Source organism: Rhea americana, unplaced genomic scaffold (genome assembly GCF_003343005.1).
Source record: "Rhea americana isolate MKP2758 unplaced genomic scaffold, rheAme1 scaffold_8, whole genome shotgun sequence".
NCBI classification, from domain to species: Eukaryota; Metazoa; Chordata; class Aves; order Rheiformes; family Rheidae; genus Rhea; species Rhea americana.
Genome location: NW_028186978.1, coordinates 4,599,430 through 4,615,472, shown reverse-complemented (window position 1 = coordinate 4,615,472; position 16,043 = coordinate 4,599,430). Strand labels below are relative to the sequence as shown.

The 16,043-nt window shown below is 32.4% G+C and overlaps 1 protein-coding gene across 2 annotated transcripts in view; it reads right to left on the bottom strand.

The window, feature by feature from the left end:
* The window catches only part of ATP8A1 (ATPase phospholipid transporting 8A1), a 118,134-nt gene that overhangs the window by 81,347 nt on the left and 20,744 nt on the right, over window positions 1-16,043 (bottom strand). The window contains exons 6-14 of one of the 2 annotated variants that reach the window (XM_085322902.1): window positions 15,685-15,725; window positions 14,736-14,809; window positions 10,089-10,158; window positions 9,251-9,378; window positions 6,897-7,008; window positions 5,876-6,041; window positions 5,172-5,299; window positions 3,395-3,472; window positions 2,202-2,290 (exon numbers count right to left, since the gene is read on the bottom strand). In XM_085322902.1, coding sequence (XP_085179028.1) covers window positions 2,202-2,290; window positions 3,395-3,472; window positions 5,172-5,299; window positions 5,876-6,041; window positions 6,897-7,008; window positions 9,251-9,378; window positions 10,089-10,158; window positions 14,736-14,809; window positions 15,685-15,725 — 886 coding nt within the window. Of the gene's footprint in view, window positions 1-2,201; window positions 2,291-3,394; window positions 3,473-5,171; window positions 5,300-5,875; window positions 6,042-6,896; window positions 7,009-9,250; window positions 9,379-10,088; window positions 10,159-12,054; window positions 12,129-14,735; window positions 14,810-15,684; window positions 15,726-16,043 lie in introns of both variants that reach the window. The other variant, XM_085322904.1, reaches the window with a different exon arrangement.

Sequence of the window (16,043 nt, the reverse complement as noted above, 5' to 3'; positions counted from 1 at the left end):
TTGGTGAAAGTTGGTCTAAAATTGGAATATACTAATTTTTAATGCAAGAAAATATAGTAGGTACTCAGAAACTGAGGCAGAACAGCTAGGAGCAGATGTCAAAAAAAATATCTTCATAGTAAAAAGGGAATGAGGTAGACAGCTAGTAATTAGGTTGAAGACAGCTAAAAGGAGAGCCCACTGAAAAAGAGACTCCACTTTGAAAGTCTGAAAACTTTATTGGGCTGAAATGTTACATTGTTTCACTTGAAACATCTAATTGTGTTGTGACTTTGTTTCTGTACACATCAAAATCCCTTCGGCCTCAGCAGCTATCACTTCTAACATCACATCGAACCTGCCACCTTAACACATCTAAGAAAGACTCAGTCAGAAAATAGGCAGAAAGTATATCCAGTGCATACTAAACAGAATGAAGACTACCACAAACATAGTGTTTTGGAAACAGTATTTYAGATGCCATCTTACTAATTTAAAGCGTACACTCAAAAAGACAAAGCAATTCCTTCCTCCGACTGCGTGGAATCCTGGGACAGTGCTACAGTTTCATATTAAACAAATAGTAGCCTTTCTTGCCATGTTAATCAGCTTATCCGGCTGAATTCAAAAAATGTTAATGCAGCTAACTGTAGCATGTGAAAGATCTGGCCCTATGACGACACAGGTTCAAATATATCGCAAATTATACTGCACTGAAAAAGAAGAGGCATGGAAGATGGAACAGCTACTTCCACTCTTTTCTGTGTTCCCAACCTCCTTTCATCTGCACCAATACAGACAGAGTCAATTTGTTGTCAGAGAAGCCATGAGAGCTGCTATAATGATTATTTGCTGTATAAGGAAACTGTTTTCTAAACAGAGTTATGCTCACTGAAAATGCCAACATCTTCTCAATAAGAGGTGAATACGAGCTGGGAAGCACAGCAAGAAAAATGAGATTGCTTTTCTTAAAATACATTAACAGCCTGGTTTTTCAAAGGAGAAGTCTTAAAATTTGTGCTAAATCAGCTTCAGATAAACAGATACAATGAACTGAATATCAAATGTTGATTTTACTTGCTACTACCATTCGTGTATTCTTGTTGGCTTACAAAACTGCTGTACAAAGAATTTGAGAATAGATGTCTCAGAGCAGTTTCACTGAAGTAAAAAGAATAGCTCCTATGCTTGAAGGTAAGCCCAAAATAAAGTGTGGGTTTTGTGGGTTTTTTGAAATACCAGAGTTGAAACTATTTAAAAAATGAAATTATTAATTAAAAAAACATTATGATTAATATATTGAAGATTTAAGTTTTCAGGAAACAAAAAACATGTATCAGACTGCTCAAAATTATTTTAGGATCTTCAAAGGGATCCAAATTATCCCACAAAAGCCCCCCCCCCAAAACCACAAAAGCCCAAACAACACTTTAGAAGTTCAGTACTTAAAATTTCATAATGTCTGCCTGGTCTCTGCCCAACGTTTGAAGATCTAGGGGTATCTAGTTATCTTCTACTGAACATTCAAAAACTTGACTAGGCCCAGCATTTCACTTACTTCTGGCATTTATAATGTAGGCACTTTTGCTCTATTTATTGCTCTTACGAGTTTCTTGCAGGTCAACAGCCTTAGAGAGAACTTTGAGGCTTTCACAAACGTGGTCAAAGAATGTGACTGCAACTGTAGACAGTACGTAATAAAATGCTTTGTCTGCTACTATTTGGAGAGATTTTTTAATAGTTAAAAACCTACATTTGGAGTTAGGCCATTTTAAAGCTACTCATAAAAACCATTACATGTTATAGTAGTGTAATCCAAATTCTTGCTCATCTGGCAGAGCATTCAGGTAAGAGCATGGGGCTACATGAAGCATGGACAACTACAGAAGTTTTCTGCAAGTATGTGGGAAGTCATTTTTTTAATAATAGCATTAAACAGACTGAGCTATAGAAGAAGCAGGCATACTGAAGTTGCTTTATGACAATAAATCTTTGGTATCTATATTTTTGTTTCTCATTCCAGAAAGGGGTTCTGTAACTGAAGTGATAAATGTTACAAGTAACATTTCATAGTCACAAACAAATTGACTCTAAATTGTATCTACTGCCAAGTATASGTTTGTTTTAAATGTAGCTTTACATATATTTGTGTGTACATGCACACAAGCAGAGGAAGAGAAAGGCATACAGATATGGAAATAAGTATATATGAAAATACCTACCCATATGCAACTCCTGCTATAGTACACTTCTTAAATTGCATGACATTGCATGTCAGGGTACCCGTTTTGTCAGAAAATATGTATTTGACCTAAACAAACGGTTAAAGTATAAATTAACTTTAAATAATTATTTACACATTTATTACAATTCATGCCTATTAGCACACTAAGTATATTTCTTTTTTWWAAAAAAATGAGTTTTGCACACTTCACACAGTTCACAGGATATAAATACATTCAATATACGTGTTGCAGATGTGGAGTCCTGACACCTATTTGCAAAAAAGCAATCAGCTATGACTCCATGAAAATTAGGCTTGCTTCAATGCATGCTAGTACACTTAACTATTGCTCACTCTACATATTGTTRATATGCAAAATCTAATGAAGACCAATGGCTTTGCCAGTAATATACTTCATTTTTGACTGAGAGCAAGATGGAAAAAGAGTATCTATAAACATTTCTAAACCTCTCTTTTCATGACAGAAATATCTTCTAAAATTCAAAGCATTAAAAAAAAGCAACAAATACAAAGTTGCAGGAATAAAGTAAATACCTTCATTTTTGCCAACTCTAGAACTATTTCCCTAACATCATAGCCATTTCCCCACCAGAAACTACTGCATAAATTATTTTTAAAATTGGAGTTAGAATACATAATCTGTGATATCTTTTGTGGCAAAAAAATAGAGAAAACATTTAAAAGGTCAAAAAAAAAAAATCATCTTCATTTTATACAACCATGATTCAGCCCTAGAGCATATACTTTGTCTCTACTGAGCAAAACAGACTGTGTGAAAAAAACCATATGGACACAACAATACACACAATCATAGTATATATAGAGAGACTAAATTTACATGCCACAGACAGCTTTAACTCTTCAGAATTCCTCCGAGTAATAGACTTCGCAACTTTAATAATAGTCTTCAACATTGTTTGGTATGTAATATATAAATATACTTAAAGATGGAGCCAAAAACCCACTTATATTACCTTGGATTACACTAGAAAACCATTTAGAATCTTGGATTACCACACACATCAATACAATGAATAGCTTTTCTCCTTTAATACTTGCTTCAAATATTTACCTTATAAGTATTGCAAAGTGTTTTAAAGAAAAACCTCTCACAAAATTAAGAAAAAAGAAATGAGCAAATAAAATAAAGAGCCAGTAATTTCTTTGTACCTGTCCAAGTTCTTCATTGAGATTGGAAGTACGAGCCATAGCAGCAGTGTCTGTAGGTTCGTAGCGCATATCTATATCCTACAGAAAAAAATATATATTTAAAAGTTTGTCTTCCATAGCTTACAAAAATGTTTGTTTATAAATAGAGAGGCTAAATAAACAATAACAAATTGAATATGAATACAAGTTTATTTCAACGGGGGAAGCCACAGACAGTCAGACCRCTGCCAAGAATCCCAAACAGAAATTAATTTCCTCTTTAAAACAAAAAAACCTGTATGATGCTTTAAGATTTTACTTGGATTACTCCCAGTGATTTATACTATTGAAAGACTATTTTACAAATTTATCTAAAATAGAGACCAATAAATAGAAACACTATATTGTAATATTTAGTGAGAAGTCAATCTTATCTTTTTATACTGTATTCACATCCAGCCTTTCCTAAGTGGTAAAATACACAGATAAAAACAAATTTAAGAATACAGAATAACAAACATAGGTTACATTCTAAGTATTTCTTTTGCTTGTTCCAAAAAACTCAAAGTCTAGTTTTTAAATACAGGAAAAATTTAAAATACAGTATGGTTTAGCAATGCAGTGCTAGAGATTGTAGATGGCCAAATTCTCTACATCAGGATCATAAGCATACACACAGCAATCATGTTTAAGACAGTAAATATCCAGTATCCCAATTAAGATAAGTTGACTTTTAAAGACAACTATCTCTTTGTTATGTGAAACTGGATGAACAAAAGTTAAAATAGTCTTTGTTAGGATTTCTTGCATAAGTACTAGTTATAAATCTACTCATTCAACTTAGGTTATATTCTTTCTCTTTCTCTCACCAAAATCTTTGTCAATTATTTATTTTGGACTATAGAATCTAAAGGAAGAATTGTGTTGCATTATCTTATTTGTCAACAATATTTGTGCTGCAATAAAAAGAACAAAAAGAAATCAATAATAGTAGATTGCTTTCAAAAATGCTTAAGTTTTAAAATCAGAAGAAATGTTACCTGAATTATGTTACTGTACATAATTCATTTATTTATATTTGTATGACATCACATCTCTCACACACAAATCCATTTCACGTATTTGATCAAGGAGTCAGATCAAAGAGCTCAGAATGATATAATTAAGTTTTTTTGGGAAAAATATGACAAATTGAAGGCATGATACTAAAAGTAATTAGATGACATAAAAAAAGTCAATCCTTCTTTGCCTCTATCAATTCACTAGGAAAAAGTGAAGGACAACACAATGATCTTCATCTATTTTGTAGAAGATTGTATCAGTAGAGATTGGCTTCGTACAAAAGCATTAAAGGATAGCAGGGGAGAAGATGGAAATCAATGAAAKGTACAGAAAGCATGGCCTAAGATCAGAAAGAAAAATAAGATCTAAAACTGGAAAAWCTACTGGATTGCAAAACACTCTTTTATGACCATTCTGGTTTAAGCTCTGATAACTGAATATTAAGAATGAGAAGGACAAAGCACTGGACAAGGACAAAGCACTGGAAAAAGCAGTTCTGCTCACAAATTGAATCCTGTGCTGCTAAAGAAACACTCAAGAAAACCGTATTGTCTTCTCAGATTCCAATAACAAACTACATACTTGGAGGTATTTATGGAAAAAGTCTGAGAAATGTTCATTCAGATAAATGAAATCACAGAAATCATTCATAGAGATGATTGGCTAATCATTTCACTTACTTGTAAGCAGCTTGATTTTAGAAGTCTATGTAAATTACAGTAAGAATAATATTTACCCAATTTATGAAATATGCCTGGATAAATTTAACGACTTCAAGTGTAACCAGCAAACTGATTGGAATAAGATTATTGAAGAGAATGATGAAAGTCAAGAAATTCAACCCAAAATTGCTTGCTCCGCCATCTGCCAAAAAACAAAACATATCATAAAACATTTAAGACCGTACTAAATACACACACACACACACACACACACACATACATAGTGTGCATCCAGAATACCACCACATACTGCTGATTTTTAAAAATGCTGCATCAATTTCTGAAAAGCAAACTTCCCAGCCTTCACCTTCTTTGACTAATTTCTTCATTTTAAGATAATAATCTGTTTAGAACATCTATATGTAGGAATCAAAGTTTTAAATATGACTTAAAGTTTGACCTTTTTAAAATGGCAGCTGTGGAATGGAACTTTTCTCTATCCACCCTTACACTTTCCTATTTTCCCCCAATGAAAATTATGAAAAAGTTAAATTCATACTACCTAAAATTATGACATGAGATTAGATTGATTAATCAATCTTCTAAAAGAACAGAAAACGTAAACATACCTAACCTAATCACTTCAGTCAACATACAATGAAGATTGATGAAAAACCAGCACTATGTAAAGTTGAAAGTTAAACATCCTCCTTTCCAGACAGTAAGGATTTAAGGGCAACTGAACATTAAAATATTAATAAATTATTTTACAGCTTACAGTTTAGATCAAGATACCAGTCTCTTCCAGTATGCCTTCGATTCCAGATAGCTGAACCAATAGAGCAGATCAAAGACATRGCAATAAGGATGCAGAACAAAATCAAAATCTGAATATTTGTAATTCGTTCCACATTAGACATTTTAAGAGGTGGGCTTGTGGAATTCTGCAAGAGACGAAAACAAGAGTGGCTATTAAACATTAAGAGGCATGCATACCATTCTCTCTCTCTTCCCGCCTCCCTCAAATTGTGCATTACTGCATCCTTTTCTGATTTTTTTTTCACAAATAGCTCATCATAAATCATTTAACTATTTCACTTAAAAAAAAAATAAAAGAGAGAGATAAACTTATGAATTTAGGTTTTAGATTTGTATCACAAGCACTTTAAACAATCACACAGAACACTCATAAAAGCAACAGCTACCAGTAAACATTTAAAGTTTATGTATGTACATCCAAACAGAGCTATAGAAAACAATTGCTCATTAATACTAAAAACAGTCAATCTAGGTTTTACAAATCAGAAAAGGAGTAAGAGACATGCATGACCAAACTGAAAACATTGATTTTTCTTGAAAAATGCTCTTTAATTTGGATATTTCAAACAACACTAGCAAAAATATCTTCATAGTCTGAGAATCTTTTTTTCCCTCATTATTTTGCAAATGAGTAAAATTTCACTTTGTTTTCTGACAAGAATGCTTACCTTCATCTTGAAAGAAAGCTCCACAACAGGACAGTTTTAGGAGCAGTCAAAAATAAAAAAAGATGAACAGGCAAACTATAATGATCCAACTTGCTAGCAAAAATAGTTTTCAAAACACAAATTACAAAATAGCACCATATATGCTTATTAGTGGAAAAACTACTCTGTGGCTAAGTGACTGATTATAGTCTAATAGTTATTATCAGAAATTGTTTTATTTTTATTGATTTTACTTCTTAAGAAAGATGATCTGTTCTCAACAATTTAACTTCTATAACAAAACAGAATTCAGAAAAATTCCAAGCCACAAACCTGCATGAGTTTTGTATCATGTCCTGTATAGACAACTATTCCGTGAACCCACTGAGTATTTCTCAACTGAGCTCCCCGTAGAAGAATCTGATCGGATCCCAATGGAACAGTACTAGAAGGAAGTAATTTTATATTTTATCATCAAAATAATCTATTTCAAAGAATAAATGCAACCAGCAGTTGCTAAAGCTTATTAACTAATTTCTTAAGCATCGCTAGCAATTTGGATGTTTATGATAAATTTACTTGGAACCTAACTTTTAAAGTTTTTTGTGTTGGCTTATATATAAGCTGATAGTTTAAAGCAAGTCACATGGGGAACCCAAAAATTTAAGTTTGTAAAATATTACTTACCATTTAATTTTGAATACAGTCACTAAAGATATGGGTTAATTTTCCTTTGATTTATGGATACAAAAGTTTAGAAAAACTTCTATGATGAAATTCAGGTATTTTTATAAAATTGATTCTCTGTAACAATTCTCAAATTAAATAATTTTCTTTGGACTCTCAACTGAATCCATTTTCCCAGTAAAATTAATAGCCCTTATGAACTCGATTAATTACATAAAATTTATAACTGTAATTTCTGTATCATCTTTAAACCTCAAAATCAGTTTTGGATTTACCTGTATTGTTCTTCTAAAACTGTACTAGGTAAGTGAAGAATAAAAATTCATAAGAGATGTTGGAGTTATCTTATAGTCTTTAAATTTAGATAGCTGACTTTAGACACATACTGTAACTCAAATTTCTCTTTGTACCCAAAAGATTGACGAGAACCTTTGTTTCTTTCATTTGCTCTCCCATAAAGKGAAAAAGGAGGAGACAGCAAAAGCCTATCAGGATACAACATTTATGAATCACAGTGGTCTGACATTCCAATCAGTTATTTAAAGCAAACAAAAAAAAAAAAAGAAAAAAAGNAAAGAAAAAAAGAATAGGAAGAAACATTTTCATTGTTCTCTTGTTGCTCTTGCAAAAATGTTAAGATGACAGTGGATAAAGTGGGAATCATAACTGCTAGAAGGAAGGTCTTAAATATTTGAATAAATATTAGTTAGACGAATCTGTACTGCCTCTGATATGTGCAAAAAGAGAACTCATCTCTGATTTTTCAGGATGGAAATAAGGTCAGGATCCAAAAAAAGTTACTTACCTGCAATTCTTTTTCACTGAAGGTAAATATTATAYTAGAGCCACACTTTTGAAACTATTCTACTGCACAAGAACTATAGTCTAAATATTTCATAACTAAATTTCTCAAAYGGTAAATTGCTTGACCAGAAGGTGGCGTGCTCCTACACATTCGTGAGGTATAATAGCCAGTAGCACACTCAATGTTTCTTTCTTAACCAAATTTTAAAATTAAATAATTAAAAAAWATATATATGTTTTTCCCCCTAGACAGGGAAGAAGGATGGATGTGTGGATCTATTATAACTATTACCTTCAGAGAAGAATTACAGGTAAGTGTTTTTCTCTTCTGAACGACAAGTACAGTGGAATTATAATAGATCCACACTCTTGCGACTGAAAACTCCCGGAATGCATCTGTAAGAAATCAGTAAATAAAAAAATGGAATATAAAAAAAAAGTATGTTATAATTAGTAATATATATATAGATATATATCAGTCTAGAAACACAAACATGAGTAATATTCTATATGGAGAAATAAACACCTACCAAATTCAAAAAATCTTGTAAAAAGTCAGTCTTTGGAAATGAAGAATTCAGTAATTCTGGATGTAGTAATGAATTTTATAGTTCTAATACACCACATTAGGTTTGACCATACAGAACACTCCAAATATCAGTGTCAGGTAAACATTAAGTATTTTAAGAATTCTTGAAGCAAWTTTAAAAGTATGTATGTTACAATTGCACTGGTTATCTATTTTTACAGAAATATATTTCCAGGAAATTAAGGTATTAAATGTCTTTTAGATGTAGCTTGAGTATAATTTAACACAATATTCTTATATCAAATTAAAAGAATGAAGTATATAGTAGTGAACTTGCTTCCACTCCAGACTTATAAACACCTCAGAAACTTTTTATAGTCAGCCTCTATAATAGAGGCTTAACAAAGAATGAGATGCAGAAAAAGTGAGTTACTAGCAATAAAATACAAAAACACTACCAGAATTTGATAACTACTCCCTTGTATTTATAATAGCTATTGGTTTTTGAAGGTCATCTAGTAGATAAAATCAAGTTGTAGACAAAAGATGTTAGATTTTACCTTTCTGCTCTTAAAAGAGTGAAGATTTCAGTATTCATATTTTAATTTGAGCAGTTTAACAACATATATTGGATTCTATTGAGATCTTTTCCCTCAGATTTACATACCCATGCCCATCCAGTCTGATGTTTCCAACAAAGTCGTAGAGATGTCGATTTGGGCTCTCACATTCAATTCTGCCTGAAAGTCTCATCAAGCTTTCAATGTCCTTTATATCTGACGTTAGTGGCAAACCCTGTAAACAAAACGTTTTGGCATGACATTATAAACCACTTTCCAATATATAAATATATACATTGTATTGTAACTGTGATAATGCAAGACCAGCAAATTAACATCTAAAGCAAGAAATTCCATCTTCACTGGAGTTGAATGCAACTACTGCATGGTACTGTCACATTGCTAGCCACTACAGACAGTGAAAAAGTCTCCCTGGTATCTTGAAATATCTTGATGGAAGCAGGGTCATAATCCCCAACACTCAATCACCTAACTCCAGTGTGTCCCTGCATACAGACAGCACACTCGCTTAAAAGCTGTCATCTGCACCTCCTCTGCCTGTTCCTCAAGGGCAATCCTGGCATTATCAGATTCTTTCTGCAGGGCAGTCCTCTCAGCTTCTCTCCTCTGAAATCAAAGGCAATACCCAAACTACAAACCTTTCCCCCCTTATTCTATCAAAGAAAAACRCTAAACAAAGTGCAAGGAATGCCTTAGGAGCCCATATTTGCTCCTTTTGCTTGAATATACACTGAATACACAACATTTGTAAGATACCAATAATCCACAGCTTTTTATTCAAACTATTAAAATGTCACAGCTTTCTATAATTGCTGTTAATTTCCTAAAATGTTTCCATACTTCTCTTAGCAAGCTATATACATGCATTTTAAATAAGTAGTGATAGACTGAAAACAGCAGTATAATCAAAAATGAAATTCTTACCTGTCGAATTTTTAAGTTTGTTTCACCATCTAAGTTTGACGTTTCGATGTAGCACATTGCTTGTGGTTCACTATAAAAAAAAAAAATTCCTTAATTTTAAGTTATACTGCCAAAATACACAAACTTTTTTTTTTACTCTTCTGATACATACTTATGCATTCAGTTTGTTTTTTCTTATCAAATCTTCAGAASTATAATACTTCATAATCAAATCTATAAAATTACTAACAGTACTTTACATTTCCAGAAAGCAGTTTGCCAAAACTTGTCTTCTTAGATCAAGCACTGCTAAAAATCTTGTATATAGTTGAAGTTTTCTAAGTTTTCCTATKTGGCTTACATGTAGGCACAAAGTTACTCTCAGCAGTAGTTAGATATGAAATTTTTCTTGGAGAGGCTTTTACTGCAAAAAAATGCCCAACAATTATATTACGGTTACCATAAGTTTCAAAATAACTGTTTTTAATGCTATTTTTAAGAAGTTTTTTTTTTTAACAAATTAATTAAGATTTTTAAGTTTATACAGAACACTACTGCATGAATAGCTTATTCTTTTGATATTTACTGATAAAYGGCTTATCCTTTCCATTTATTTTTTTCAATACTTTCTATTGACGTATAACATGTAACAGCAATTTTGTATTTTAGAAAATACTCTTCCATTTCTTGTACTAAACACATTATAGAGATATTAGTTAGAAAAATGGAGACAGGAAGACCAAATGACTTGTCTGTAAGTGGATGTTAAACAAGAATAAATCTCACAGGTTAGGATTTCTGAACTATTCCACCCAGCTGCCATTTTCTGGACATGAGGACTGAGCACTTAATATTTATATTTATATTTATGGTAGAAACAAGTTTTGATCACATGAAGACGCAGAAGAGTCATGACAAAACCTGTYGTATTTACTCTCTACAGTGTTTTAAAACTTCTAATATTTTCCTTCTTTTCTAGCATGAAAAATTCAAATTGAAAGGATTTTTGGTTATCTTAATGCAATAGTGGCTGGTAATAAATGGCTTAACTTTATCCTGCAAATATTCTAAAACTGTGTAGGTTATTCTAATATATTTTTGTAAAGCATAAGCATTAAAATGTGATAGATTATCAGAAATTCCTTTCAGGCTAGTATTTTCCCTTGGCAAACTCTTCTAAAAATGTAAATAGTTTCTGTTTAGATTGTTTGGATGGAATCACCTATATACAACATTATTCCAATTCTAGTGCTTTTTATTAGTTAACTAATAGAACAAATAGTACTTTTCTGAAGTACTTTTAAGAAAGACTAAAAACTAAGGCAGCAAAGACATTTCAAGTGAGAGACATGCTTAATTATAATTACTTTAGCAGATAGCAGTGACCTCCAAAAGAAATAAATTGCATTTAGATCAAGGCAGGCCCATTGATTTGTTAGGGAAAACAAAGTGCAGTAACGATGCAGACGATAGCATAAAGCTGACATGTCTAAGTAACATGCATTCCGTCACAATACACAACAACAGCGCTGCTTTTGCCATTGCATGCAGCAGAGACTGTGCAACATCCAAGTCTGTGCAGAGGGTCCTCTACCACTCCTATCAACATTACACTACATTCTTTATTAAAATAATAGGTTGTCATGAATATGTATATTCCCGTTAATTTGCTTTAAGGAATTAAATATATGGTTATTCTAGTGCTTTACTGTGGGTTTAATGAGAACTTGTCTCATAAAATTCAAGGATGACAGTGTAAAAAGAAAGGAGGACTGAAATAAGTTTTCATTTCTTGGAGTGCTATCATGGATTTACACTGTAATGATCTATATATTTATCAACTGAACTTTTCTAATTTTATAAAAGGTGTGGGTTTTGTTTAAGGAAGATGAGCAGCAAAGCAAAGATTATCAAAGCACCAATGTTTTTTGTATTTGGTGTATGAGGACCCACATACACATATCCTGTGCAACTAGTTTATTCTAACCTTGAAGACAGACTGATGATATCAGCTGGGAGATGCTCCCCATTGGTCACTTTCACTACTTCCCCTACTGCCACCTACACATCCCAGTTTAAAAGTGATTAGAACAGAAAAATAAGTGACGGGGAAAAAATAAAACAAATGGACAAAGACAAAAAGACAGAGTTTGAAATTATTATACAAACAATACATTGTTAATTAAAATGTCTGAAGACAATTTTTTCAAAATCTATTTTAATCAGGTCAGAAAGAAAAGAGCTAAAATATTCTCATTTTTACTCACATGAACTGTTTTATTTTAAAGCACCAATTTTAAGTTGCAGAAAATATTCATATTGAACACTAAAAATAAAACATTGCCATGTTTATTCTCAACTGAAAAGATTTCTAGCCACTGCATACAATTAAAAAAAAAAGGAGGGGGGGATCACAACAAAAAAAGATTTTCATGAACTTTTCAGGAAAGTTAGGTGACAAGAACTCTTAAGAGATAGACATGCTGAAAATGATTTTGGATCTTCAATTTCAATTTACACTAAACTGGAAAGAACAAAACAGAATTAAGCCTTGGAGGGTTGAGTCCTTCCACCGCAAGAGATTAGTTTCCTAAAAGAATTAAGATCCCCGATTCCCCAGAAACTTCTATTGCTGGCAAAAAGAACCATATTATATCAGTTAGAAATAAAATCAGGCCCACAGATTCTCATTATTGTTCAAGTCTAAAATGTAATTAGCCAGCAATAAACACCTAGAAACCAAAACTGATGACACAGTCTTCTTGGTGAATGTGTGGCCATGTGAAGATGAGACTTTGAGAAGGAGAGCAYGTGTTAGTAAGTAGACAGAGGTGATGCAGAAGCAGAAGGCTCTCTCCTGGAAGAAAGGTTACAACAGGCCTCCAGTAATACTGCTGAGGAATAAAATTTAGCTGTAAGAATTTCAGAATTGGGCCCAGAGAAGCAATCAGGAATCAAACAGCCATCTTGGCAAGCTGGATCCTAGAAGGAAGTCTGATGGGAGAATTCAAGGTGAATGACAATCATCACTGGGACATGTTCTGATGAAGAGGAAATAAAAAAAGTGAGGTGAAGCAAAGAAGATAACAGTCCTGACAAGTCCAGTAGCAGCTAAATCTTACTTCAATAGACCAAGAGACAGTGGATGATTATTGAGGGAGGGAAAGCAAGGGAGGAGGCGCAGAAACAAGGCTTTAAAAGCAGTTTCTATTTTTGAGTGTGACTGGAGAACACTGCAATACAAGTGTTCTCCCAAACCAAAAAGGGTGTAACAGTGAAGAAATCCAGGCAAAGACTAGACTCTCTAACTTCAGGAGTTTTTTCAGGATGAGCACAATGGAACTGTTCTGAGATGAGGCAAACTGGTCAGCCTACACTTATTAATACAAGACATGAGAGTTARATCATGACAGTTGACATGAAACAAACTATTATCAGGCTGATAGAACAAATGTTCTTGCCCYTTGATATATTGTCTACAAAGACATTGGTGGAGAAGCATCAATACAATTATAAATGCTTCTAAGAACTGAGAGTAAAAGATATATAATGATAAAACATCTTAAGTTATGATAAATGTTAGCATTGAACAAATGCTAAGACCACGGGAGAATTTACAGAATTATCCGGCTCTCGGTAACAACTTGTTAGAAATATTGTAGAAATAACTGCACTAAATTTTGAGTTATAATGGAAAATGGAATAAATTATGTACTGGTGTTCACCAGAATCTGTCATAGACACGCATCAGATCCTAACCTTATTAACTGTACGTATTAGCGGATTCATTAATGTCAACGGGACCATAGAAGGTCCATAATTATAYGCATTTAAGTAGTGTTTCCACTTTTATCACAAAACAGATGTACATAATTTCAAAATAAAAAATCTAAGTGAAATACAATAGATCTTTTTAAAATAATCTTAACTAAAAAAAATCTTAGACTACACTGTCCATTGACCTGATCAAATAGATGTTGAAAAATGTGCATCTTCCACATAAGGTGTGGATTTCTTAAATAAAACTGTCCAAGGAAATGATGATAAACAACCTCTAATTCTCCATGTAAGAAAGTCACAGCATTAGATTACATAAATTGTCTTGCTTTCATATATGAAATTATTCAACATACATAATACAGAATAAATTGAATGTTCAGTTCATAAAGACACTTCTAATTTGATGGTTCATATCTCACATTGATATTTTTTTCCTTCTTCAACTCTCAAAACTGGCGACTATATCTGTTAAAATTAATTTSTACTGCCTGCAATATACCGTATTTTGATTTAAGATGCAATTTATTGTGCACCTATCAAAAAGCCGACCAACCTGGTTAAATATAGCAGTTGAAATGCAATGTTGAGGTAGTGATTCAGACTTTTTTAATTATATTCAACACTAAAGTAACATACTAAGTTTTTCTTAGGAGTAAACAGAATGCCAGTATAACTTTAAAATTGTAATTGACACAATTTACAAAACATTGCCTGAAATTATAAGTGCCCAAATTAACAAAAAAATACACTTGATAAAAGCAGCATTTTTGTTTATACCTTATTTCCTTGGAGCAATCACAAAATAAATAAATAAATAAATAAATAAATAAATAAATGCAGGGTAGAGAAACCAGCCTCTACACTATAAGCATCAGTGGGCATCTCTACCTTGATGAGAGCAGTACAGTGTCAGCAGGTATATACTCTTTGCCTTTTATTATAACTATATCTCCAACATCTACCTGAAAGAAAACTGGGAATTGGTTAATGGTCTCAAACAAAATACACTATCCCTTTGTTTTAAGCAGAGTAAATATTTAACTTGCTGATTTGCTAGAAAGACTGATAGAAACTTAAACACTTTTAAAGAAACCTACAGGCATTAGTACTCAAAGGTCACTGCAGTTCTTCAGAAACCTATCCTTTAACCTACCCTACATACCTCTTTACTTTTGCTAGTTATTGGAATAAATATTTTACTGGTAGAACAAAGCTGAGTTAAAGAAGAAACTCATCTCCCTAAGATCACAGTTCTGTTGCATCGTGCTATAGCCCTCATCTTGGTTTTCCCAAACTTATAAACCTAATTCCGTTGAATCTTGCCTCCAAATCATTGTGGGACAAATTTTATTCAAGCTTTCAGGTATGAAAAATCAATAAAACTAAGGGACTAGATGGACTGTATAAGATTTATACCTAGACAGCTGATCTAATGGTCTTTAAAATTCTCATGTTTTAAGCCAAACAAATCTGCAAATATGCAAAATAACTACTTCCCAGAAAGAAGTTTCTTGCTTACTACTACAAATAATTCTAAGTTATTGTAAGATCTTGCCATACGTGAATAATTTTAAGTCAATCATGTTATTCAGGTGATTTTTCACTGAATTTAAAACCCACCATTTAATGGCAGTTTTGCCTCCCTCGTGCCACCAGAACTGACTTTATTAAAAGTACATTTTAAAAGACAAGTATTTATAAACACRAAAAATAAAATACAACAAATTATGCATTTTCCATTATACCAGTTCATTCTTATTAATAACAATTATTTGGAGAAACAGTAAATATGAAAATTGTATTATGCTCTAAACATTCTCAGAAAACAAACACACACCTTTTCCCAGTGAACAATCTCCCATGCACCATTTCGCAGTACTGAAAAAAACAAAAGAAAGGAAAATTCTCCAGTTGCACAAATAAATAATATATAGGTCTATGTTAAAGTATTTAACAAAAGCCATACTGACACAGTACATTCACAGCATGCCACATTTCAATAAATTCTGGTAAAGCACTTCAATAATATAATATGCATTTTGTATGACAGTTCTTGTACCACAGAAACTTATTACAAAGTGAGTCATGATATTTTACAAGATATTACTATCAATTAAATCTGATATGCATTGTACCACGTCAGGAGAAACGTCTTCTAAAAAAATTCAGAAATTGGAACAAAGTTCCAAAGTAAAA